General features: G+C 35.8%; 1 protein-coding gene across 1 annotated transcript in view; it reads right to left on the reverse strand.

The window, feature by feature from the left end:
• LOC142221542 (tetratricopeptide repeat protein 21B-like) overlaps nt 1-27,990 on the reverse strand; it is a 420,560-nt gene that overhangs the window by 356,285 nt on the left and 36,285 nt on the right. Inside the window, exons 2-3 of the mRNA XM_075291295.1 lie at nt 15,762-18,031; nt 15,556-15,697 (exon numbers count right to left, since the gene is read on the reverse strand). Of these exons, the coding sequence (XP_075147410.1) occupies nt 15,556-15,697; nt 15,762-17,861 (2,242 nt within the window). The 5' untranslated portion in view covers nt 17,862-18,031. The remainder of the gene's footprint in view (nt 1-15,555; nt 15,698-15,761; nt 18,032-27,990) is intronic.

The raw sequence follows: 27,990 nt of genomic DNA on the forward strand, positions 1-27,990 counted from the left end.
CTACAACGCTCGAAGCCACAGATGGAGTTTCTACACTGCTGGTATTAACAAGAATTGATTCATCAATGTTTTCCTTATAATCAATCTCGTGCGTCTCGATATCCATTTTTGCAGTTCGAACTCTTCTAGTAGTCGCTTTTGCAATTGAGCCTTGTTTCCTGTAGTCGGTTGCTCCAGTTTGCTCAATTCCTTCTACTCGAAGCTCATTAAACTTCATTGTAAATTGTTTTCGTTATTTCACTTCCGAAAACAGTTGTTACGTTTTTATATTCAAGCTTGCTTAATAACCCGATAATTGGGTTAGGTTAAAGTGGCAGCCCGATTAAGTTTCAGGCTCACTTAGACTATTCAGTCCATTGTGATACCACATTTAACTAAAAGTATCTATTATATATGGGCACTTCTAGTTTTAACCACTGAACCTTCTCTATTATTTTCTTTTGTTGAACCAACCAGATTGTTCGAAAAACATTAACAGACTGCTTAAGTTAAAGTTTTCCAGGCCAGTAATCTAAAGCTATATGCCCCTAAAATTCGTTTACGCCTTACACAAAATGCAGGACACTCACAGAAGAGGTGTTTAATTGATTCATTTTCCTCCGCATCATGACAGCTCATACAGTAGTCATTATACTTCGCACCAATAGTTTTTGCAAATTCGCCTATCAGGCAGCGACCCGTTATAGCAGATATGAGGAGTGATATCTGACGTCTTGACGTCTAGCATATCTAGTGTGCGGTCAAGTTTAAATGGGACCATATTTGGTTAGTGTCGTTACAACCCTTGCAATTCTCCCATCGAACATTTGCCATCATTACAGCCTTCCCACGCAGTAAGAGCTTGCAGGTAGCCAGAGACATACCAACAGATTCTAGTTCCCCTGGAATAGGTAAGGTAGTTCATAGCCTTGCTAACTCATCTGCTTCGCAGTTCCCCGGTATGTTCCTATAGCCAGGCACCCATATAAAGTGATTATTGTACTGCTCAGCCATCTCGTTGAGAGATTTGCGGCAGTCGATGGCCGTTTTCGAGTTAAGGAACACAGTCCAAGGATTTTATTGCAGGTTGACTGTCTGAGTATATATTAATGCCAACATTTTTTGGAACATTACTTCTCAGCCAATTCGCCACCTTTCTTATTGCTAATATTTCAGCCTGAAAGACACTACAGTGATTAGGTAATCTTTTCGCTATTCGAATTTCCAGATCTTTAGAATGTACTCCGAAACCCACTTGTCCATCCAATTTGGAGCCATCAGTGTAGAAATCTATACATCTTTTATTCCCCGGGGTCTTTACTGTATGATTTTTAGCTTACGACTGACTTCTCAACTCCCTCCGTCAGGCCGCTTGTGCTGCCTTAAAAGTTCTCCTGATGAAAGGAGACATAGATATAGTTCTTATTCAAGAACCATACATATATAAGAACAAGATCTGTGAATTAAGCACTCCGGGTTTCAAACTTTTGCATAATACCGGTAACGATATAAATCGAGCATGTATAATTGCTAAAAACGAACTAAACTTGTTTCTGCTTCCTTCATTGAGCAATGCAGACACTGTCGTAGCCAGTCTAGAGATATCCACATGCAAATATTGGGTATCTTCGGTCTACATGGGACATGATAGGGATATGCCACCCTGTGCCGTTAAGACCTTAGTTGAGGAGTCACTAAAAATAAAGACAAAACTCATTATGGGATGCGATGCAAATGCACATCATAGTATTTGGGGAAGTAGTGATACTAATGCAAGGGGAGAGTCGCTAATAGAGTTTATTTTGCGTACTAACCTGGTAGTTTGCAACAAGGGAGATGCACCAACCTTCGTCACCAGGAACAGACAAGAGGCTTTGGACGTAACGTTGACCTCTCCGGAACTGAATGATAAGATATCTGAGTGGCAAGTTTTGAGGGAACATAGCTTCTCAGATCATCGCTACATCAGTTTCAGATTGGCTGTTCGTACTTCAAAGACCATATTTCCGCCAAATGTTAGGAAAGCTGATTGGAATAGGTATAGGGAATCGTTCAATTTGATGATACCGGAAGTGCCGGAGACAAATATGAGCACTGTGCAAGATATCGAACACGCAGTGGAGCGGATTACTAAGGCCTTCAACATTTCACTGAAAGCTGCATGCCCTAGAGGAAAGCCAAGGGGAAAAAATCGGCCGCCATGGTGGACTACGGAGTTAAGTAATATGAGGAAATCCTGCAGGAAGCTCTTTAACAAAGCAAAGTCCACAAGAGCTCCGGAGGATTGGGACACTTACAAGATGAATCTGAGAGAATATAAACGAGAACTGAGAAGGTCTCAACAAAACTCTTGGGATGATTGAGAATACGTCAGAGGCTTCCAGACTACGGAAGGTACTAGCATCCACTAACACCGCTCCAGGTTTCATTAAAACATCGGAGGGAAATTGGACAACGTCAAGTGTGGAGACGTTGGAGGTACTTTTGGACACACACTTCCCTGGAAATCAGACGGTTGAACCATGTTCCGGCGGTGTAACAGAGGCTCAGCGATCATTTCCTATCGAGGAAATTGTGTCGGAATCTAGAATAAAATGGGCTTTAAATAGCTTTGGACCATTCAAATCCCCCGGACCTGATGGAATTACTCCGGCGGAGTTACAGGCAGTGGCTGAAAGAATTATCCCCTGGTTGACGGTGATATATAAACAATGTGTAAACTTAGCATATATTCCAGAAAAGTGGAGGGAAACAAAAGTCGTCTTCATACCTAAAGCAGGAAAAGCCTCTCACTCGAGTGCGAAGGATTTCCGACCAATCAGCTTATCCTCATTCCTACTTAAGACCCTGGAGAGGATGATAGACATGTATCTTAGAACTAGCGTGGATTCAGGTTTGCTCTCGAAACGACAGCATGCATACTCGAAGGGCAGGTCTACTGAGACCGCATTGCATGAACTGGTCAGCTTTATTGAAAGCTCACTATCTGTCAAAGAATACACAATCGTGGCGTTTCTAGACATCGAAGGGGCGTTCAATAATGTCCATCCGAGCTCGATATTAAATGGACTGACAACTCTGAATGTTGATCCAGGTATACTTAGGCTGTTAGACGAACTTCTAATGAAGAGACGTATTTCAGCCACACTAGGACAAGCAAACATACAAAGGTATGTGAACAGAGGCACTCCCCAAGGAGGAGTTCTATCACCTCTTCTTTGGAATGTTGCTATAAACAACCTTCTGGTTTCTCTAGAAAAAGAAAGGATAAAAGTGGTGGCATACGCAGATGATGTGGCGCTAGCAGTCAGGGGAAAATTCCCATCCACAATCAGAGATATTATACAGAGAGCTCTCCGGATGACTGAGAAATGGGCGAAAGATAATGGTCTTGGTGTAAATCCAGCAAAGACAGAAATAGTCATGCTCTGCAAAGATCGCAAAACTCCCACGGTTAGGCCCATTTCCTTAGGGGGTACTGAAATTCCCTTTGGTGAGTGTGCAAAATACCTTGGCGTTATTTTGGACAGGAAGCTGAATTTTAGGCTTAATATTGAAGAGAGGGCGAGAAAAGCCACGGTAGCTTTGTACTCGTGCAAAAAGGCAATAGGAAAAAAGTGGGGACTAAGACCAAAAATTGTGCATTGGCTATACACGGCAGTGGTTAGACCTATAATGCTATATGGTGTTGTAGTCTGGTGGCCGGCACTTCAGAAACCGACTTGTTTAGATAAAGTTCAGCGTATGGCGAGCTTATGTATCTCAGGCGCATTTAGTAAGACAGGAACAGACTCCCTTAATGTCATGCTACATCTATTGCCTTTAGACATTTTGGCCAAACAGTCAGCTGCAACAACGGCTGTGCGGTTGCGCGAGCTATCGCTGTGGTCGGAAAAAATGTACGGTCATAGTTCGGTCCTCAAAGTAATGCCAGATGTTCCTAACGTAGTGGATTACACCCTGGCAAAACCACTTTTCGACAAAAAGTTTGAAACTCTAATTCCCAACAGTGAGGCGTGGTGTACACAGACCCCGGGGAATAAAAGATATATAGATTTCTATACTGATGGCTCCAAATTGAATGGACAAGTGGGGTTCGGAGTATATTCTAAAGATCTGGAAATTCGAATAGCGAAAAGATTACCTAATCACTGTAGTGTTTTTCAGACTGAAATATTGGCAATAAGAGAGGTGGTGAATTGGCTGAGAAGTAATGTTCCAACAAATATTGGCATTAATATATACTCAGACAGTCAACCTGCAATAAAATCCTTGGACTCTGTGTTCCTTAACTCAAAAACGGCCATAGACTGCCGCAAATCTCTCAACGAGATGGCTGAGCAGTACAATATTCACCTAATATGGGTGCCTGGTCATAGGAACATACCGGGGAACTGTGAAGCAGATGTGTTAGCAAGGCTAGGAACTACCTTACATATTCCAGGGGAACTAGAATCTGTTGGTATGCCTCTGGCCACCTGCAAGCTCTTACTGCGTGAGAAGGCTGTTATGATGGCCAATATTCGATGGGAAAATTGCAAGGGTTGTAACGACACCAAGCAAATATGGCCCCATTTAAATTTAAACCGCACACTAGATATGCTAGTGTTCTCAAGGCGTCAGATATCACTCCTAATATCTGCTATAGCGGGTCGCTGCCTGATAGGCGAATTTGCAAAAACTATAGGTGCGAAGTATAATGACTATTGTATAAGCTGTCATGACGTGGAGGAAAAGGAATCAATTAAACATCTCTTGTGTGAGTGTCCTGCTTTTTGTGTAAGGCGTAAGCGAATTCTAGGAGCATATAGCTTTAGATTACTGGCTGACCTGGAAAACGTTAACTTAAGCAATTTGTTAATGTTTTTGGAGCAATCTGGTTGGTTCCACAAAAGTAAATAATAGAGAAGGTTCAGTGGTTAAGACTAGAAGTGCCCATATGTAATGGGTACTTTTAGTTAAATGTGGTATCACAATGGACTGAATAGTCTAAGTGAGCTTGAAATTTAATCGGGCTGCCACTTTAACCTAACCTAACCTAACCAGGGGCTTATATACAGAGATATGACGATTTAGAAAATTCTGGTTAGTCTGGCCTACAACCATCTAGAATATTCTACAAGTAGCCTGCTTACTACAATTATTGTGAATCTAAGAACACAAAAGATGTTTAGGAAAGTACTACAAAATGAGGAAAGTACTACAAAAAAGAAATGTGTTGACGTAATCTGACCGTTACAATTTGAAATTTTAAATTAACGGAAACTAATTTGAATAAACTTAAATCTAGAATTATCAAATTCGTAACAATAAGTTGTGATAACGCTGTTGTATGTCTGCTTTATGCTCTGCAATCTCACTCCAAGTGCTCTCTTGCTTACGCCTATGTACGTCTTGTTGCATTGTTCTTCTTCATTTCCATTGCATTTTATTTCATACACAATGTTATGTTGTTCTTGTAATTGCACCGGTTGTTTTATTTTTGTGAATAGTGAGCTTATTGTCTTGTTAGGTTTATGTGCGAAAATAATATATTCGTTGTTTATTGGTGTTCGTAATTGGGGGTTATTGGTTAACAATGGAATATATGGGATACTGAAATATTGCTTGTTAAGGGCGGTACTCTGTTGGGTTTTCGCGATAAAACTCCACACAAAAATAAAAAATGCGAAAAACTAGCGAAATTTTTGTATTTGTGGTACTTTGTTTTTTTTTTTTCGAGTAGAAAATCTGACGTTTATAGCATGGTGCCGTTTGCAATGTGAATTAAGAAATAATTTATTTATTAAAACTATTTATGTGGGTTTATAATGCAATCACGGACCATATTTTTGTTCGGAAAATATACAAAGGTTCAATTGCCCAAGGAAAAATAAAATGTTAACTAACGTAAATCTCGCAGTCAGTATTGTCATAACATGGCGCCATTTGCAATGTGAATTAAGAAATAATTTATTTATTAAACTGATTGTTGTGAATTTATAATACAAACGTGGATTGCATTATTATTTAAAAATGTAATCAGATCGATTGATAAAACAAAGTATAACATGGAGTTGTATTTCCGTAATAAACTAGCAACCAACATCTAGCTGCTCGATACTATTTATGATGTATATAACATAAATAATGTATATAACATGAAATTTAAACACAAACTTTAACAAAATAAAAGCTTTATTTGGTGAATTACATTTTACAATCGTTTCATGTGTACTGGGCATCGCGATAATAAACACAAAACAAGATGTAAACAAAAGGAGCACAGCAATTGATGCAAAACAAGTATTAGAACTTCAACCAACTGTATAGTACCGTGGTAGCAACGAATGGAATCACAAGAATTAATTGCTATGTTCCAAAAATAAAATGCAGCATTGTAAAATTAGTTTTTTAAACCCAAAGTTATTTGTAAAATAACTTCTTCTGCTTCTTCTTTCCAAATTAATTATTATGTATGCGTGTGTGTGTAAATCGAGCCACTTGTTGCGTATGTATATGTAATCATTTCGTGAGATTTTGCGATGTTGTCAATAACATTTCGATGAAATAAACGCAAAAAAGTCCCAAAATGGCTTTTTTTTCATCAAAATATATTGTAAACACTATAATTTTTCAACGCGAAACAATGATTGAGGGGAACTTTTTTCGCACCAACAAACAGAGTACCGGTCTTTATTTGTTAAGTCTTTGGGTTTTGATTGATGTTATTTTTTATTATGGGATTGGGATAGTCATTTTTCCTAAGGATTTCGCGTATTTTTCTTATGTGGTGTCTTGTTCACCACTGTGATATCACAATGGACTGAATGGCCTAAGTGAGCCTGATGCATCGGGCTGCCACCTAACCTAACTGGGAATCAAAACGTCGACTTTTCAACTTTTTAAAATATGAAAAAATAGACAATTTGAAAAGGTCGAATTTTAAAGTCAATTTTATAATATTTTTTTATTATGGGATTGGGATAGTCATTTTTTCTTGTCGTCGCTTATTTGGAGAACTTTGTTAACAAAGTTCGTGGCTGTGTTAATTTTTTGTTGTAGTGGTTGCGTGGAGTTAAAAATCATAATTCTTCCTTATGCTAAGTCCTTTATGTACCAGTCAAATTTTATTGTATTTTCATCGCGATGTAGTCTAGTGTCCAAATATGGAAGACTTCTTTGATTCTCCATTTCAACAGTAAATTGCATTTATGTTGTGTTCTTAAGATGTCTTTATTAAGTGAATATCAGATTACAATCATGATTGATCATGGTTATCGATTATATGATAATAATGTATAACAGGGTGATTAATGTAAAGCTTATTCATAAACATATGTAGTAGGATGTTTACATTACAAGTATTTATATAACATATTTTTAAATATATGGGATACTTAATATTCGCGTATGTTTTGGGTTTGACTTGAAAGACTTGTGGGGAATTTTTCCCGTAGGGCTGTTCTATGAACTACTTTTCCCCTCACAGATAGGAAAAATGTTCACGTATTTTTTTAAGGAATCTTTCTTATTTCAAAAAAGAAGGATTTGAAACCGAAGCAAATCTTTTATATCTAATTATACAATTATTTTTTCGAGCTTTATGGACAGATATAGATTAAGGAACATGGTTAATAGAGCCATTGAAAAATCTTTTATTTTAAATTTTTCATGTGTTTTCTATATGCTTGATAAATATTGGGTGGTAAAATAACATGAAAGCCCTTTAAAAACAAGATATAAAATATACCAAAATTGTCCAAGATTCCCCTTTCACTCGTTGCAAACAAAATGGTGGTTGCTTAAAAGCAGCTGATTTTATGTATGTTCGAAACGATAGCGTTGCAAGATTTTAAGGAAACGCATTGAAACTTTTGTAATTGAAACTATGTGTGTTAATGCTTTTTAGATTACAACGAAATGTGTATGAATATGATTATGATTAAATTTTAAATAAAAGCAAACACATTTTTGAACCAGATAAGACAAATTAAAACAATATTTTTTATCACAAAATTGCTATAAACGAATGGGTAACTTAACTTCTGCAAAGCGTCGCACGCAATAGTCAGCCATTTATAATAAACTACGTTAAGATTTGTCGCCGTCGGGAAAAAGACGTATGCTTCACAAAATTATTTGTTTTTATTTATTCATAGATACACAAAATATAAAATAATCCATAATTTTGATTTTTCAGACGATGGAAATTCATACATTACTCTTGTAATAGATTTTAGTGTGAATATCAATATTTTTTTCTAAAGGCGTTAAGTTTTTTGCGTGCGGTTGTAGTTCCTCAAATTTGGAGCTTGGCTCTGAACTCTTAAATAGTAAACAAAAGATAATTGCACAAAAATGTAAGAACGCTTTCATGATTTTTATAAATATTTTACAATTCAGTACTTTTTCTTTAGATTGCAGCACATGAGTTTATTCTGATTTCTCTAAAATTTTGCCACAAACTTAGAAATAACTTAAAACTTATAAAATTGGATACAGATTTACCCACATATGGTTAGGTTAGGTTAAAGTGGCAGCCCGATTAAGATTTTTTTATTATGGGATTGGGATAGTCATTTTTTCTTGTCGTCGCTTATTTGGAGAACTTTGTTAACAAAGTTCGTGGCTGTGTTAATTTTTTGTTGTAGTGGTTGCGTGGAGTTAAAAATCATAATTCTTCCTTATGCTAAGTCCTTTATGTACCAGTCAAATTTTATTGTATTTTCATCGCGATGTAGTCTAGTGTCCAAATATGGAAGACTTCTTTGATTCTCCATTTCAACAGTAAATTGCATTTATGTTGTGTTCTTAAGATGTCTTTATTAAGTGAATATCAGATTACAATCATGATTGATCATGGTTATCGATTATATGATAATAATGTATAACAGGGTGATTAATGTAAAGCTTATTCATAAACATATGTAGTAGGATGTTTACATTACAAGTATTCATATAACATATTTTTAAATATATGGGATACTTAATATTCGCGTATGTTTTGGGTTTCACTTGAAAGACTTGTGGGGAATTTTTCCCGTAGGGCTGTTCTATGAACTACTTTTCCCCTCACAGATAGGAAAAATGTTCACGTATTTTTTTAAGGAATCTTTCTTATTTAAAAAAAGAAGGATTTGAAACCGAAGCAAATCTTGTATATCTAATTATACAATTATTTTTTCGAGCTTTATGGACAGATATAGATTAAGGAACATGGTTAATAGAGCCATTGAAAAATCTTTTATTTTAAATTTTTCATGTGTTTTCTATATGCTTGATAAATATTGGGTGGTAAAATAACATGAAAGCCCTTTAAAAACAAGATATAAAATATACCAAAATTGTCCAAGATTCCCCTTTCACTCGTTGCAAACAAAATGGTGGTTGCTTAAAAGCAGCTGATTTTATGTATGTTCGAAACGATAGCGTTGCAAGATTTTAAGGAAACGCATTGAAACTTTTGTAATTGAAACTATGTGTGTTAATGCTTTTTAGATTACAACGAAATGTGTATGAATATGATTATGATTAAATTTTAAATAAAAGCAAACACATTTTTGAACCAGATAAGACAAATTAAAACAATATTTTTTATCACAAAATTGCTATAAACGAATGGGTAACTTAACTTCTGCAAGCGTCGCACGCAATAGTCAGCCATTTATAATAAACTACGTTAAGATTTGTCGCCGTCGGGAAAAAGACGTATGCTTCACAAAATTATTTGTTTTTATTTATTCATAGATACACAAAATATAAAATAATCCATAATTTTGATTTTTCAGACGATGGAAATTCATACATTACTCTTGTAATAGATTTTAGTGTGAATATCAATATTTTTTTCTAAAGGCGTTAAGTTTTTTGCGTGCGGTTGTAGTTCCTCAAATTTGGAGCTTGGCTCTGAACTCTTAAATAGTAAACAAAAGATAATTGCACAAAAATGTAAGAACGCTTTCATGATTTTTATAAATATTTTACAATTCAGTACTTTTTCTTTAGATTGCAGCACATGAGTTTATTCTGATCACTCTAAAATTTTGCCACAAACTTAGAAATAACTTAAAACTTATAAAATTGGATACAGATTTACCCACATATGGTTAGGTTAGGTTAAAGTGGCAGCCCGATTAAGATTCAGGCTCACTTAGACTATTCAGTCCATTGTGATACCACATTAACTAAAAGTACCTATTACATATGGGCACTTCTAGTTTTAACCGCTGAACCTTCTTGATTATTTTTCTTTGTTGAACCAACCAGATTGTTCCAAAAATATTAGCAGACTGCTTAAGTTAACGTTTTCCAGATCCGCCAGTAATCTGAAGCTATATGCTCCTAAAAGTTGCTTGCGCTTTACACAAAATGCAGGACACTCACACAAGAGGTGTTTAATTGATTCTTTTTCCTCCGCATCATGACAGCTCATACAATAGTCATTATACTTCGCGCCAATAGTTTTTGCAAAATCTCCTATCAGGCAGCGACCCGTTATAGCAGATATCAGGAGTGATACCTGACGTCTCGAGAACATTAGCATATCTAGTGTGCGGTTTAAGTTGAAATGGGGCCATATTTGCTTGGTGTCGTTACAACCCTTGCAATTCTCCCATCGAACATTTGCCATCATAACAGCCTTCTCACGCAGCATGAGCTTGCAGGTAGCTAGGGGCATACCAACAAATTCTAGTTCCCCTGGAATATGTAAGGTAGTCCCTAGCCTTGCCAACTCATCCGCTTCGCAGTTCCCCGGAATGTTCCTATGGCCAGGCACCCATATTAGGTGAATATTGTACTGCTCAGCCATCTCATTGAGAGATTTGCGGCAATCGATGGCCGTTTTCGAGTTGAGGAACACAGAGTCCAAGGATTTTATTGCAGGTTGACTGTCTGAGTATATATTAATGCCCACATTTTTTGGAACATTACTTCTCAGCCAATTCGCCACCTCTCTTATTGCTAATATTTCAGCCTGAAAAACACTACAGTGATTAGGTAATCTTTTCGCTATTTGAAGTTCCAGATCATTAGAATATACTCCGAAACCCACTTGTCCATCCAATTTGGAGCCATCAGTGTAGAAATCTATATATTCTTTATTCCCCGGGGTATGTGTGCACCACGCCTCACTGTTGGGGATTAGAGTCTCAAACTTTTTGTCGAAAAGTGGACTCGCCAAAGTGTAATCCACTACGTTAGGCACATCTGACATTATTTTGAGGACAGAACTGTGACCGTAACCATTTTCCGACCACAGCGATAGTTCGCGCAACCGCACAGCCGTTGTTGCAGCTGACTGTTTGGCCAAAATGTCTAAAGGCAATAGATGCATCATGACATTAAGGGAATATGTTCCTGTCTTGCTGAATGCGCCTGAAATACACAAACACGCCATACGCTGAACTTTATCTAAACCAGTCGGTTTCTGAAGTGCCGGCCACCAGACTACAACACCATATAGCATTATAGGTCTAACCACTGCCGTGTATAGCCAATGCACAATTTTTGGTTTTAGTCCCCACTTTTTTCCTATTGCCTTTTTGCACGAGTACAAAGCTACAGTTGCCTTCCTCGCCCTTTCTTCAATATTAAGCTTAAAGTTCAGCTTCCTGTCCAAAATAACGCCAAGGTATTTTGCACAATCACCAAAGGGAATTTCAATACCCCCTAAGGAAATAGGCCTAACCGTGGGAGTTTTGCGATCTTTGCAGTACATGACTAATTCTGTCTTTGCAGGATTTACCCCAAGACCATTGTCTTTCGCCCATTGTTCAGTCATCCGGAGGGCCCTCTGAATAATATCTCTGATTGTGGATGGGAATTTTCCCCTGACTGCCAGAGCTACATCATCTGCGTATGCCACCACTTTTATCCTTTCTTTTTCTAGAGTAACCAGAAGGCTATTTATAGCAACATTCCAAAGAAGAGGTGATAGAACTCCTCCTTGGGGAGTGCCTCTGTTCACATACTTTTGTAAGTTTGCTTGTCCTAGTGTGGCTGAAATACGTCTCTTCATTAGCAGTTCGTCTAACAGCCTGAGTATACATGGATCAACATTCAGAGTTGTCAGTCCATTTAATATCGAGCTCGGATGGACATTATTGAACGCCCCTTCGATGTCTAGAAACGCCACGATTGTGTATTCTTTGACAGATAGTGAGCTTTCAATAAAGCTGACTAGTTCATGTAGTGCGGTCTCAGTAGACCTGCCCTTCGAGTATGCATGCTGTCGTTTCGAGAACAAACTTGAATCGATGCTAGTTCTAAGATAAATATCTATCATCCTCTCCAGAGTCTTAAGTAGGAATGAGGATAAACTGATTGGTCGAAAATCCTTCGCCCTCGAGTGAGAGGCTTTTCCCGCTTTAGGTATGAAAACGACTTTTGTTTCCCTCCACTTTCCTGGGATATATGATAAGTTGATACATCCTTTATATATCACCGACAACCAGGGGATAATTTTGTCAGTTACAGCTTGTAACTCCGCCGGAGTAATTCCATCAGGTCCAGGGGATTTGAATGGTCCAAAGCTATTTAGCGCCCATCTTATTCTAGTTTCCGATACAATGTCCTCGACAGGAAACGACCGCTGAGCAACTGTGGCACCGCCAGTACATGGTTCAACCGTCTGATTTCCAGGAAAATGTGTGTCCAATTGTTTCAGTCTATTTAAAATAGATTCAGGGTCAGGAGGGTTTGCAGGTATCCACGCATGTGCTCTTGGTCTAGCCGGTATGTCTTTCTTCTCGACTAACTCTAGAGCAGCTCCTTCCCAAACTTCACCAATTAGTATCAGAGCAGCTTTAAAACATTCTATAGACCTCTGGTCCTCAAATGCGACTAGCTTAAATCGTCCTTGATACCAACCAGCCTCTTGGTGTCGAGGATCTGGGCCGGGAAACTTTTCCAGCACCTGTGAGTAGACGCCAGACAAAGCATTCTCAATTTCCCCCCATTTTTGCTTTGGAACCATACCGTCCAATGCTCCTTTATTAATGATAGCCATCACAAGGCTGTCTTTAGCAACTGAGGCAAACGATCGTTGATCCCTTTTGGAGGATGGCAACTCATCCGGTGATCGTTCCCTTTTTCCAGCCTCAAGAATTCCTTGAGCCCATTTTAAGGAATCGCTTTGTTTAGCCGACAACGTGCTTGGGTCGACTGATCCTAATTTCTTTAGGATAAACAAAGCATTTCTGCGTTCTTTGAATCTCTTTCGTGAGGGATTACCTCCTTTTGATGCCGTTACCTTGGAAAAGGTCCGACTTGTCAAATTGTCGCCACCTGTCGACCCGTCTGCAGGTCGACTAATTGGGCCTAACTCTTGGTCATTGCCCAAATTTATAACTCCAGTCGATACCCGTCCACTGGGCCCTGAAGTTAGCAACCCAGTGGATGTCTTTGAATTTCTCTGCATGGTGGTCTAATATCCCACCACACTTGAAATTCGTAGTAGGTACTTATTACGATTTTATCCGCTATTAAAAAACACGTCCGTTCCGTTCGACGGTTGAAATAAGTTAACCTAACCTAACCTAACCTACCCACATATAATGAGATAGAATTAGATATAATTATATATAATTCCACATATGACGATATATATAGCTCGTTCTTTCATATTTTTTAAGGGTAATTTTAACTTATTGTTTCAAATAAGTCGAAAAACATCAAAGTATTTGAGGTCAAACTTTTCAAGTAAGCGTTAGATGCATTAAAATCATAAAAAGTTATAAAAATTATTAATTTGGCAGCAGCGTTGCCACAACGAAAATTTATTTTGGACCAAATTTTTTCCAACATCGGACCAAAATTCCCTCCAGCGGACCAAATTTCCAATTTCGAAGAAAATACCTTAAAAAGTATTATATTATTGTACATAGTGCTTTTATTAAAAAAGTTAAGTAAACCAGAAAGGAATGATATGATTTAGCGGTTGTCATAGGAATCATGGTTGTCATGGTTGGGAGTCACCGTGGTGCAATGGTTAGCATGCCCGCCTTGCCCACACAAGGTCGTGGGTTCGATTCCTGCTTCGACCGAACACCAAAAAGTTTTTCAGCGGTGGATTATCCCACCTCAGTAATGCTGGTGACATTTCTGAGGGTTTCGAAACTTCTCTAAGTGGATTCACTGCAATGTGGAACGCCGTTTGGACTCGGCTATAAAAAAGAGGTCCCTTGTCATTGAGCTTAACATGGAATCGGGCAGTACTCAGAGATAAGAGAGAAGTTCACCACTGTAGTATCACAATGGACTGAATACTCTAAGTGAGCCTGATGCATCGGGCTGCCACTTAACCTAACTAGGAATCAAAACGTCGACTTTTCAACTTTTTTAAAATTAAATAGACAATTTGAAAAGGTCGAATTTTAAAGTCAATTTGACATCAAAAGTCGAAATTCAATAGTTGACTTAAAAAGTTGACGAGTCACGATTTTACTTCTAGAGAGATTATAATAGTTTTCCGAATTTTTATCCAATTTGCTGTAGTGTCGCTTTGCATCCATAATTATTTCATGCGGTCCATATTCTTATATAGCTCAATCCTACTATTCTACTTTTCGCGCGCATTCGAGTATAGGGCTAAAATTGTCCAAAAATATGTAAAACCTGGCCCAAGACCTAAAATTTTCATTCGATTTTCTGTGATTGAACTGGTATCTAATCCCACACTGAAAAAACATTGATGGTTGCTTCCAAAGATTTTGTCTGTACAATAATTATTTTAGTATTGATTCTGAGCCAAAGAAGCGGAGAATTGAAGTAAGGACACATTTACGTTACAATACACTTGTAAATTTGAGTTTTGCGTACTTGATTGTACGAAACAAATGTTATTAATTATTCCAGCTGTTTTCTTCATGTGCTATTAATGTCCATTAAAAACGTCTGAACCACTACTTAAATTTCCAAATTAAGACTCGACTACAAGTGAAAATTGTTTTATGTTTCAAGTAAGAAACGACTTAAAATAAAGTGTTAAAAATATCTCCGACTTTTGGACTAGGAAACAAACTTTATATCAGAGAAATGAGTCTTCAGCCTCACGCCACTATTTTTTTCAGTGCATAGATACTATAGACTACGTGATAACAATTTTAAATACTTCAAAAAATTTATAAATTTGACCAAATGAAAATGGACCAAAATGGGCTAAATTCCGTTTGGTCCGACCATCGGACCAAATTTAAAAATTAGAAATCTCTTGGGCCAATTTTGGTCCGATCGGACTAAAATGGCAACGCTGTTTGGCAGAATAAAAATTTTAATTCACATCAAAAACACTGAATTCGATCAGACCTTAAGTTGTGATGAAAACTTAGTGCAACGGCGGTTGGAATTCATAGCTTCTGCGCCAATTCCGAATTAAAAAAGGACATTTTCACTACTTTTTTGGTGACGCTTTGTTTGCTGGGATGTTATAATATTCTCAAGATAAAAATAGAGGTGTAAATGGTTTTGTGTGCAAAAAAAATTAGGAAACTTTGAATGTGGTTTAAAAAAACTCAAAATATACAATCAAAAACGTCGGAAAGAGTTATCAAATGATAGGATCAAATGAGTATAAATTTTATTTATCGCACATACCTTGAATGGACATATAGGCTTCACCAAGCAACACATAATTTTCCGGTTCAGGACATGTTTCTACTAATTGCTTAAAGCATACTGCAAATGCCACACGATCCTTCTGGTTGTGTAAAAAAATATTGGCTAACAGCGTTTTAGCCTTTCAAAAGAAAAACGAAACATAAAATTATATAATGTTGACATATTTCTTAAGCTAAAATCACCTGTATGAAGTAAGATTGATTAGGTTGTATTGAAGATAGTAGTTCTATAGCTTTCTTTACATTAGAGCTTTTTAAAATAAGTTCAGCATGAGCAATAACTAGACGGCCTTCCTCCGTGGTATTGTTAAATTCCTCCATTGCCAGTTGAAGTAATCGTTCACTTTCGTAGACACTTTGAACATCTCCTATCTCCTTATAGGTATTTATAAGTTCCAAGTACAATGTAACCTTATCAGATACGGTAAAATCATTAACCAGTAGATTATGAGCACGATTTTTATTTGATATCGTATTCTCCGATGCACCTATATCTTTCCCCAAAAGATGCATGGCTGATATAAAACTCTTTTGTGCTTCTGAATGCTGTTGCTGTTGTCGTTGTCCTATACCCAAAAGAAGATAATATTTAGGATCCTCTCGAATAGAAAAGTTTATAGATAGCGCCATCTCTAAATACTGCAGAGCTTTCGCGTATTTATGGTTCTGCATTTGTATTTGAGCGAGTAGAAGATATGCATCTGTGTATGACGGGTCAATCTCATTGATTATGTGATGCAGCATATTATATGCGAACGTTACTTCAGCGCATAGAAAATGAACTTTAGCTCTCATATAATTGGCATGAAGGTGTGAAGGACAAACTTTAAGAATTACATCTAAAATTGATATGCAATGTTTCAAACTTATATGAATAGTCTCCTGCATTATACGGGTGCTATTGTTGATATGAACTTGTGATGGGGTATGACGTAGCAATTCTGTTGTTATTTGTATAAGAAATTCGGGATCTAATTTTAAAAAATATTCCCATCCGTATAAAACGTTTTCCAGCTTAAACATGTGCCGTTCCATGGCTTTGTTAAGAAACGCCATTGCATCATCACTTCCAGAGGAAGTTTTCGCCCTTATAAGCAATAAGAATGGATCTTCGTCACCAGGCTTGAGGTCTTTCAAAAATTCAATTTGTTGAGATATTTGATTTGTGCTTCCCATTTTTAAGAGTTGGCAAAATATCAATCCACACAATGCGTTGAAGTTATTATTTTCAATCTTTGTTGCTGAACGGTAACAAGTAGCGGCCTCGTTGATATTTCCTAGTAACATATGTTGATACCCTGATTCTACAATAGATTCAACATATTTAGGGTTGGTTTGAACAAGTTTGTCAATGAAGCGTAAAGTTAAAGCAAGTATTTCCTGATTACGTGAACTAATGCGGGCGAACAGTTGGCAAATCTCGAACAACAATTTTGAGTTTCCTGACTCCACACGTTCTGTGGCTACCAACAGTTGTTGAAGTGTTGAAATGCCACCTTTTATGTTACCTTCTCGTACTATCAAGATATACGCTTTTATTCGAAGTGCTGCGATGTTGGTGGGATCCAAGTTTATAATACGTAAGGCAGTCTCATAAGATCGTTCCCAATCCAAAGCTGCAAGTTGCATTTCCATTTTAATGATTAACGGTATATTGATTTGCGGATATCTTGTTGAGAGTTTTATCAAATTACTGGTTGCACTGTCAAATTGCCCCTTCAATTGAAAATAATAAACTAAAGCCAAGTTGGCGTCTATGCTTTTTGAATTAGCTATTATTCGTTCAAGCGCGTGCAAAACATTTCCACTAACGTTAGCATTATACTGGAACATGTCTATCCATGATCTTAAAACAATTGCAGATTCGTGTTCTTTGCTGAATCTTAGAGTTTTATCAATATATTCCAGAGCCTTAGAAAAGTTTTTAGTCAAGAAAGTGAAAACGGCAGCATAATAACAAGCATTGGCATGTGTTCCTTCTTCCAATAAACGCTGCTCTAAATTTTCAATTGCTTCTACATCCACCACATTGCAACGATTGTGTGCATATATGAGTGCTAAGACTGCAGCAACTCCAAGCTCTTCATCATTTTTCAATGGATTTAATTCACGTATTCCTTCCTGAACTTTATTTCCTAATACCAGTGCAATTCCATTGTACAGGCGGAACGCGAAATGGTTTGGGTATCTCGCTAGTCCATCTAATACAGTCTTTTGCATTGTGTGGAAAAACTCTGAGCGTCCGTAGTACAATAAAAGACTTTCAAATCCTTGTATATCCATGGTACTCACTTTATAAATTATAGTTAGTCTTATTAAACTTGTCAGAATTGTCAGAAATAAATATCTATTTATGTATTCTGAGAGCAGAGATGAATATTTCGATACATAATGTCGAACGAATACACACTGTATTTCTATTTTATATCCATTTTTGACAGCAAAATCCCAAGCTTCCAAAAAAAATAATATAAATCATTTTTGAGAATTAGTAAAAGCAATACAAAAAATAAAAAATCTTAAAAAATAAATCGAATTTCTGAAAATGCTAAAATTTAAACTTGTCTCATATATGCTCAAAACTAAGGTCCTCAGGTTATTTTGGCAATGCATGCATGGCATAGCCTTGTTTATCGTGATTAGGCATACAAATAGCAAACAAGTTGACCTTAGTCCGAAAAATTTTGTTTTCATGTAAAGATATTCATTTTTAACTGGAAACATTTAACTGTAAAGATATTTTTCAGTGAACTTAATTTTTAGACAAAAATGAGGGAATAATTAAAGGACAAAGAAAAGGGAAAAGCAAAATCATTTTTAGGAGTTGAATCCGCGACCGAGGCACAGCGATGTGCAATCCTATTGCCACATTAACTAAAAGTGCCTATTACATATGGGCACTTCTAGTTTTAACCGCTGATCCTTCTCGATTATTTTCTTCTGTTGAATCAACCAGATTGTTCCAAAAACATTAATCTAAAGCTATATGTCCCCAAAATTCGCTAACACCTTACACAAAATGAAGAACACCCACACAAGAGGTGTTTAATTGATTCCTTTTCCCCAGCATAATGACAGCTCATACAGTAGTCATTTACTTCGCGAAGTAAATTTTGTCGAAAAGTGGTTTCGCCAAAGTGTAATCCACTACGTCTGCACATCTGGCACTATTTAGTGGACCGAACTGTGACCGTACCTTTTTTCCGACCTCAGCGATAGCTCGCGCAACCGCCGTTGTTGTTTGGCCAAAATGTCTAAAGACAATAGATGCAGCATGATATTAAGGGAATATCTTCCTGTCTTACAGAATGCGCCTGAGATTCACAAGCACTCCGTACGCTGAACTTTACCCAAAACTTGACGGCTGCTGAAGTGCTGTCCACCAGACTACAACACCATATATCATTATAGGTCTGACCACTGCCGAGTACAACCAATGCACGAGTAGAAAGCTACCGTGGCTTTTCTCGCCCTTTCCTCATTATTAAGCTTAAAGGTCAGCTTCCTGCCCAAGTTTTGCGATCTTTACAGTACATGTTTAGTTCTGTCTTTGCAGGATTTACCCCAAGACCATTCTCTTTCGCCCATTTATCAGTCATCCGGAGGCCTCTCTTATTGTGAATGGCAATTTTCCCGACTGCTAGAGCCACAACATATGCGTATGCCACCACTTTTTTTCTTTCTTTTTCTAGGGAAATCAGAAGGTTGTTTATAGCAACATTCCACGAACTCCTCCTTGGCGAATGCCTCTGTTCACATACCTTCCCAGCAAAAAATGGAAGTTCTTCCACAAACATTTCTCTTAAAGCGCATCTCAGAATCCCCCATCAATTTTTTTCCACTTCCGATGCGGTCCTTTTGGACAAGTCTACAAACATTTCTTTTAAAGCGCATCCCGGAATCCCCCATCAATTTTTTCCACTTCCGATGCGATCTGTTATGTTTGTGTCATTGAAACGCACGCTTAGATAGCTATTGTGAGACTGTTATATTCAAAGTAGTTAGAGATGGCTTAAGGCTAACGTGAATCAATTTATCGTACAAAATTGAATTGTCGATAACTACATAAACTAAAAATCGTACCCAATATATAACATTACTCCCCCTTAAAAAATTCAAAGCTAAGAAGGAGATGAATTTCAAAAATAAAAATTAATGAAAATATATACAATAAAATACATAAACGAATTCATCTGGTGAATAACGAGATACTTCTCTTCTTATCCTGTTACTTCGTCTAGGACCTGGTTGACTTGTAGTTGGATTTTTGACATCAGGCTGTGCTTATTGCTGTTGTGTTGGTACATCAGAAATATTTGGTGGAATTGCAATAGGCTGTTGAATAGAAGTTGATGTTGGAACATCATTGAATTCTGGCTGTATTTCTATCGAAATCTCTAGCTTTTCATCTGATGAAAACGAATAATGATGATTGTTGCTTAACTGTATAGTCTGATGATAATCAGAATTTCTTGGCTTCCTCTGATTTACGTGACGTCTACATTCTCCCATTTCGGTGTCCAAAACGAATAACATTTTTCCAAGTTGTTGCTTGACAGTTCTGGAATCCATTTCTTTCCCCTTCCGTAATAGCGAATAAATACGGGTTGGTTTATCTCGTATTTGGCATTTGATTCTTCGTGGTGATAATGTTTCATAGTAAATTGCAATAATTGTGGCCAATTTGTTTTGACAGGTTTGCCTCGCATTAGTTCTGCAAGAGACTTCCTTCTTCATTGGGCATAAAACGATAAGTTGATAAGTATTTGAATACTGCCTGTTTGGCTGATATGTTGTCATTCATGTTTTTTCGAACAGCTGTTTTGAAACTTCTAACAAATCTTTCAGCTAACCCATTGGAAGCTGGATGAAACGGTGCTGTTGTAATATGTTGTGTTCTAAGAGTTGCACAAAACTTTCTGAATTCAGCCGGCGAAAACTGAGGACCGTTGTCACTTACGATTCTGTCTGGAATTCCCTCAATTGAAAAAAATGATGATAATGCTGATATGGTGTCCTTTGCTGTTGTACTTGACATCGATAAAACGTATGGAAATTGTGAAAACGCGTCAAGAATTATATGCCACATTGAATTAAATATCGGCCCAGCGAAATCGATATGTATACGTTGCCAAGGTTTGGTTGCGGTTGGCTAACTTTGATAAATCTAATGAGGAGATTCATTTTCTATTTTACAAGTATCACATTTAGAAGCGATAAGTTCGATGTCTTTATCTCCGAGGGCGGTTCGTAAACTTCTTAGCCTATCAATGAAAGAGAATAGTTATTTTTTCAAAGATATTTTTGTTTTCCAATATAATCTCCTGAATCTTCAATACACTTAGTCCAACGCTTTTCTAGCAATTCTATCCCTTGACTAAAATTGTCTTCCTCGAGGTCTTCAAAATAGTGTTTTACAACTGTAATTGCTTCTTCATTTGAGGTAAAACGCTTGCCAGCAAGGAATTTTTTTTTTTTAGATTTGGGAATAAGTAAAAGTCACTGGGAGCTAAATACATCAGGAGAATAAGTGGGTGGTCAAGCAACTCGTACATTAATTCGTTGATTTTAGCCATTGTTAAAACACTCATGTGCGCTGGTGCGTTGTCTTAATGAAAAATTATTTTTTTGTTTAAGCCAGGACGTTTTTCTCGAATTTGTACATTTAATTGATCCAAAAAGTTGCAATAGTATTCTGAATTTATTGTTTTACCCTTTGCAGATAGTCAATCAATAAAATACCTTTGAAGTCCCAAAAAACCGTTGCCAAACCCTTACCAGCCGATTGAATTGTTTTTGCCTTCTTTGGGGCGCTTCCTCCAGCTTCAGTCCATTGTTTGGATTGTTTTTTGTCTCTGGAGTATAGTGGTGGATCCATGTCTCATCAACAGTTATGAAACGACACTTAAAATCCATTTTATTTCGCTTAAAACGATCCAAACAAGCTTGAGAAATGTTCATTCTTATGTGTTTTTGGTCGACTGTTAACAAATGCGGCACCCATCTTGCAGAAAGCTTTTTCATCTGTAGTTCTTCATGCTAAATTAAATGGACTCGATCATTTGAGATGTCCATGATATGTATTAGCAATTTCACGCACTTTTATTCGTCGATCGTTTAATACCATATCATGCACTTTGGCTACTATTTCTGTTGTTGTTGCTGTTTTTGACGTCCACTACGTGGTTCATCTTCAATGCTTGTACGACCACGTTTAAATTCCGCAACCCAATTTTTCACTGTTGCATATGAAGGAGCACTTTCACCTAACACATGCACCATATCATTATGAATTTCTTGTCCCAATAAACCTTTTTTATGTAAATATTTAATAACAGCACGCATTTCTAATTTTTCCATTGTAAAAAAATTGCGGATGCGTCTATTTTGAATGAATATATATGAAGGAGTTGCCAGATCGAAACAAAATTTAACAGAGATGGAAGTTTCCAAAACACTTACCTTTTTATACCCTCCACCATAGGATGGGGGTATATTAACTTTGTCATTCCGTTTGTAACACATCGAAATATTGCTCTAAGACCCCATAAAGTATATATATTCTGGGTCGTGGTGAAATTCTGAGTCGATCTGAGCATGTCCGTCCGTCTGTTGAAATCACGCTAACTTCCGAACGAAACAAGCTATCGACTTGAAACTTGGCACAAGTAGTTGTTATTGATGTAGGTCGGATGGTATGGCAAATGGGTCATATCGGTCCACTTTTACGTATAGCCCCCATATAAACGGACCCCCAAATTTGGCTTGCGATTGCTCTAAGAGAAGCAAATTTCATCCGATCCGGCTGAAATTTGGTACATGGAGTTAGTATATGGTCTCTAACAACCATGCAAAAATTGGTCCATATCGGTCCACTTTTACGTATAGCCCCCATATAAACGGACCCCCAAATTTGGCTTGCGATTGCTCTAAGAGAAGCAAATTTCATCCGATCCGGCTGAAATTTGGTACATGGTGTTAGGATATGGTCTCTAACAACCATGCGAAAATTGGTCCACATCGGTTCATAATTATATATAGCCCCCATATAAACCGATCCCCCGATTTGGCTTGCGGAGCCTCTAAGAGAAGCAAATTTCATCCGATCCGGCTGAAATTTGGTACATGGTGCTGGTATATGTTCTCTAATGACCATGCAAAAATTAGTCCACATCGACCTATAATTATATATAGCCCCCATATAAGCCGATCCCCAGATTTGACCTCCGGAGTCTCTTAGAGGAGCAAAATTCATCCGTTCCGGTTGAAATTTGGTACGTGGTGATAGTATATCGTCTCTAACAACCATGCAAGAATTAGTCCATATCGGTCCATATATAGCCCCCATATAAATCGATCCTCAGATTTGTCCTCCGGAGCCTCTTGGAGGAGCAAAATTCATCCGATCCGGTTGAAATTTGGAACATGGTGTTAGAATGTGGTCTCTAACAAACACGCAAGAATTGGTCCATATCGGTCCATAATTATATATAGCCCCCATGTAAACCGTTCACCAGATTTGATCTCCGGAGCCTCTTGGAGGAGCAAAATTCATCCGATCCGGTTGAAATTTGCAACGTGGTGTTAGTATAAGGCCGCTAATAACCATGCCAAAATTGGTCCATATCGGTCTATAGTTATATATAGCCGATCCCCAATCACACAACAATTGGTCCATATCGGTTCATAATCGTGGTTGCTACTCGAGCCAAAAATAATCTACCAAAATTTTATTTTTATCGAAAACATTGTCAAAATGTTATTTCTATAGAAAATTTTGTCAAAATTTTATTTCTATAGAAAATTTCTTCCAAATTTTATTTCTATAGAAAATTTTATCAAAATGTTACTTCTATAGAAAATGTTGTCAAAATTTTATTTTGTCAAAATTTTATTTCTATAGAAACTTTAAACTTAATTATATACGTATTTAATCAGCCTTAGTTTAATATATACCACGTATGGACTATGTGGTATATATTACGGTGTTAGGAAGTTTTAAGATACCTTGCCATCGGCTTCAGTAGAAGTTTCTACGCAATCCATGGTGGAGGGTACATAAGCTTCGGCCTGGCCGAACTTACGGCCGTATATACTTGTTTTCTGTTTAAGTTTCTGAACTGCCCTCGTCTGTTTTCCCACCATATGTTTTTTGTCTGGCTAACTGCTTCATTTTTACTACACCCCAATGTCCCTGGTGTAATAATTGGCTAATTGGTAATGCTTGGCTCTTCAAGGCGTTTGGTATAATTACTCGGACATAATCGGTTTGAAGACAAAGGATATCATTTTGAATTGTTAATGAACGTCTTCCGTTGAAAAAAACATTTAATATGTTGATTGGCACTTTAATTGATCAGGCCAACCTTTTTCCACATAGTTACGTACTAGGCTTAAAATTTTGTCCTGATTAGCAAACTTACGAATTTGATTTGGATTGATTGGAAAATCTTCGAAGATAATGTTGTAGCATGCTTCTTCTTGATCAAATTTGTGATTAATTCCAAATGGAAGGCGCGGTCGGCATTACCATGTTCAGTCGTTTTGCGATATTTAATATCAAAATTGTATGCCATAAGGCTGATGGCCAGCGCTGCAATCTGTGCGCGGTCATCGTCGACAGATGCTTATTTGGATTGGATCACTTGTGGTCAATTATCAAAACAAATTTTTTTCCTTAGAGATATTGATGAAACGTTTAACTCCAAACACAATAGCAAGTCCTTCCTTCTCTATTTGGCTACTCTTTATTTGATATTGACCCCAGGGCTGTGGAGCCAGAGTCGGAGTCTGAAGATTTTGCTGGAGTCGGAGTCGTTATAATTTTGGTCGACTCCAACTCCTGCTAAGCCAAATTTTTTAAACACTTCACATTTTTGTAACTAAGCAAGTTTTACGCAAATTAGTTTCCATTGCGTTATTCATTCGATCAAAGTACAGCATGATTGTAAATGAAAATCAACTTCCAATTACGTCTATCTTTTTATGTTTCCTAGAATGGTAGACTAGCACATGGGCTGGATCGATCCATTTTGATGCCAATATCAATTTATTTAAAATATTTCGAACAATCAAAATTATTTTTTTTTAATTTTATTTTAAGGCCATATGCATAACATATGTGGAATATTGACAGAAATTTTTTTCAAAGTTGTTTTTTATAGAAAATTTTGTCAAACTGTTATTTCTATAAAAAGTTTTGTCAAAATTTAATTTCTATAGAAAATTTTGTCAAAATTTTATTCCTATAAAAATTTATTCAAAATTTTATTACTATAGAAACATTTTTTTTATAGAAAATTTAGTCAAAATTTTATTTCTATAGAAAATTGAGTCAAAATTTTGTTTCTATAGAATATTTTGCAAAATTATTTTTCTATAGAAAATTTTGCAAAATTTTGTTTGTTACACAAAAATTTTTTCAAAATTTTATTTATATTGATAATTTTATTTCTATAAAAATTTAAGTCAAAATTTTATTTCTATAGAAAATTTTGCCAAAATATTATAGTAATAGATTTTTTTTATTAGAAAATTTGGTCAAAATTTTATTTCTATATAAAATTGTGCCAAAATTTTATAGTAATAGATTTTTTTATTAGAAAATTTGGTCAAAATTTTATTTCTATAGAAAATTTTGTCAAAATTTTATTTCTACACTGTTAGAAAAATATGTTTTTCATATGTTCCGATATAAATAAAATGTGTTTCGGGCACGATTTTAAACCACAATATATTTAAGTGCGAACATGTAATTTTCCTAAACTAACACTAAATGTTTGGGACATCTATGTTAATATGTTAGAATATATTATGTTTGGGGCATGAATGTTTCATAAAAATCATATGTGTGAATACAAACATATATAAATTTACAAATTTCAACTAAACATACATATGTTGTGATATTTTATTCAAAGCGACAGAGAGAGTATAGAGAGAAATAGAGATGGAAACCGGGAGAGTTGACGAAAGATATCAATATAACACAGCAAAAGAGTCAAAAGAGAACAATTTCTGTGAAACCGCTTGTATGTTGTTTCGGAAAACTGTTTTATGATAAGGCCAAAAATTTGATATGTTTAAGTCTAAATATTATTTAATTTGAATAAAGAGAATATACATTCTGAACCAAGAGAATAGACATTTGAAAAACAAACAGCTTATGTTTTCGCCTTGAGAGCAGCATTTTATGTATGTGTGGACATGTGTTTTGTTTATCATTTTGGCATTATTTTTTTCTTGGTTCGTTGAAAGAAATCAGGGGTCTTCATAAAAATAACGAAAGGGCACTATACTCTTTTTAGAGTTGGGACGGTAAAATGAAATAAGGAGGAAATAGTGAAAAATTACACAGTAAAATGTAAAAAAACAAAGTTTAGTTTCTCTTTATTAAAAAGTAGTCCACGAGGAGTTGACGGACACCATCAAATATAAAAGCGGGCATTAAGTTCGACTTTTACAGCTAAAACAATTTAAAAAGTTTATTTTCTTTAAAATGAATTATTAAAGAAAAATAAAAGGAATTTTAGATCGATGGTGTTAAATTCTAGTAAAAAACTGTTCACTCCTAAATAAATTTATGTTTATATTATAAAATTATGTATGTATTTTTATACTCGACTCCACGTTCTTCTTTTGTTAGTTTTTGAATTCCTTCCAAATTTTAAAGTTTTGTACGAAAACAGTTTTTTATTACAAGATTGTTATTTTTGCAATAAAAAATAATATTTTATCCAAAAATCATTCAATTTCGTTTATATCAAGCACTGTTACTGACTATAAATCTTTAATAACGCACATTTCGATGTTTCATTTAAAAAAATTAATATAGTATAAATATAAATGTGTAAATTAAAAAAAAAAAAAAAACAAAACAAAAAAATGTTCGGTCGGAGCAGGGATTGAACCCACGACCCTTTGCATGCAAGGCAGACATGCTAACCACTGCTCCACGTGGCAAACAAATGTATGTTTCTGTTAAATAATGTTATGTTTGCATGGGCTCGTGGGCGCTGCAAACTATGCTATATAAATGTAACTTAAAACGATAATTATCTACTGGTGACTATAACAGCTACGTAGCCCAGTGGATAGTGTGTTGGCTTACAAACTGTATGGTCCTCGGTTCGATTCTCCGTGCAGGCGAAAGGTAAAATTTAAAAAAATTTATAAAAGTGAATAATTTCTTCAACATTATTTGTATTACAGAGAAAGGTGCCAATAACTAAAAAATTTCGTGGAAGTGAAAATTACGAGTATGTTAGGGAATGAGCACAATCGTGTTTGGGAAAAATTCTTCCAAGCATATAATATTTTTGGCTCAAAATGCTTCCAAACATTTAATATGTTCACATAAAACAAACATATTAATGTTTCGGCAGTATGCAATAATATATGTGCTTCCTGCAAAATATGTTTGGAACATGTGTTAAAGAAGCGATTTGTTTTGAGGGTGTATAGAAAATTTAGTCAACACTTTATTTCTGTAGAATATTTTGCAGAATTTTATTTACTACACAAAAATTTTTCTAAAATTGTATTTTTATTGATAACTTTTTTCAAAATTTTATTTCTATAAGAAAAAATTGTCAAATTTTATTTCTATAGCAAATTTTCTCAAAGTTGTTTTTTATAGAAAATTTTGTCAAAATTTAATTTCTATAGAAAATTTTGTCAAAATTTTATTTCTATCGAAAATTTAGTCAAAATTTTGTTTCTATAGAATATTTAGCAAAATTTTATTTCGATAGAAAATTTTGCAAAATTTTGTTTACTACAAAATTTGTTTTTTTTTTTAATTGTATTTCTATTGATAATTTTTTCAAACTTTTATTTCTATAAAAAATTTTGCAAAATTTTATTTCTATAAAAATTTTATTCAAAATTTTATTTCTATAAAAATTTTATTCAAAATTTTATTTCTATAAAAATGTTATTTTATATATTTGGTCAAAATTTGATTTCTAAAGAAAACTTTGCCAAAAATTTATTTCTATAGAAAATGTAGTCAACATTTTGTTTCTGTAGAAAATTTTGCAAAATTTAATTTACTAGACAAAATTTTTTCCAAAATTGTATGCTCATTGATACTCACTGCTAAGTGCAAAACTTGTAGAAATGACTCAAATTTTCAAAATTTTCAATGAATGAATCATAAATGCATTTTTGCGAAATTGACTAAGCAATTATAAAAGTTTCCCAAATATTTCCCGAGATTTTGTAGAAGTCTGATTTGAGGTTTTATCAAAATGTAGATCTAAATACAAAGTTGTGTACACCCATAGAAAAAATCATGAACGGCGTTGTCATTTCAAAACGTTTCGTTCATGAAAGTGAATCAACACACATGTGTTGTCAAACTGAGAACAGACGGGGTCAATCTGACAACGTTAAAATGACACCAAAACAA

This window comes from Haematobia irritans, chromosome 1 (genome assembly GCF_050003625.1).
Source record: "Haematobia irritans isolate KBUSLIRL chromosome 1, ASM5000362v1, whole genome shotgun sequence".
NCBI classification, from domain to species: Eukaryota; Metazoa; Arthropoda; class Insecta; order Diptera; family Muscidae; genus Haematobia; species Haematobia irritans.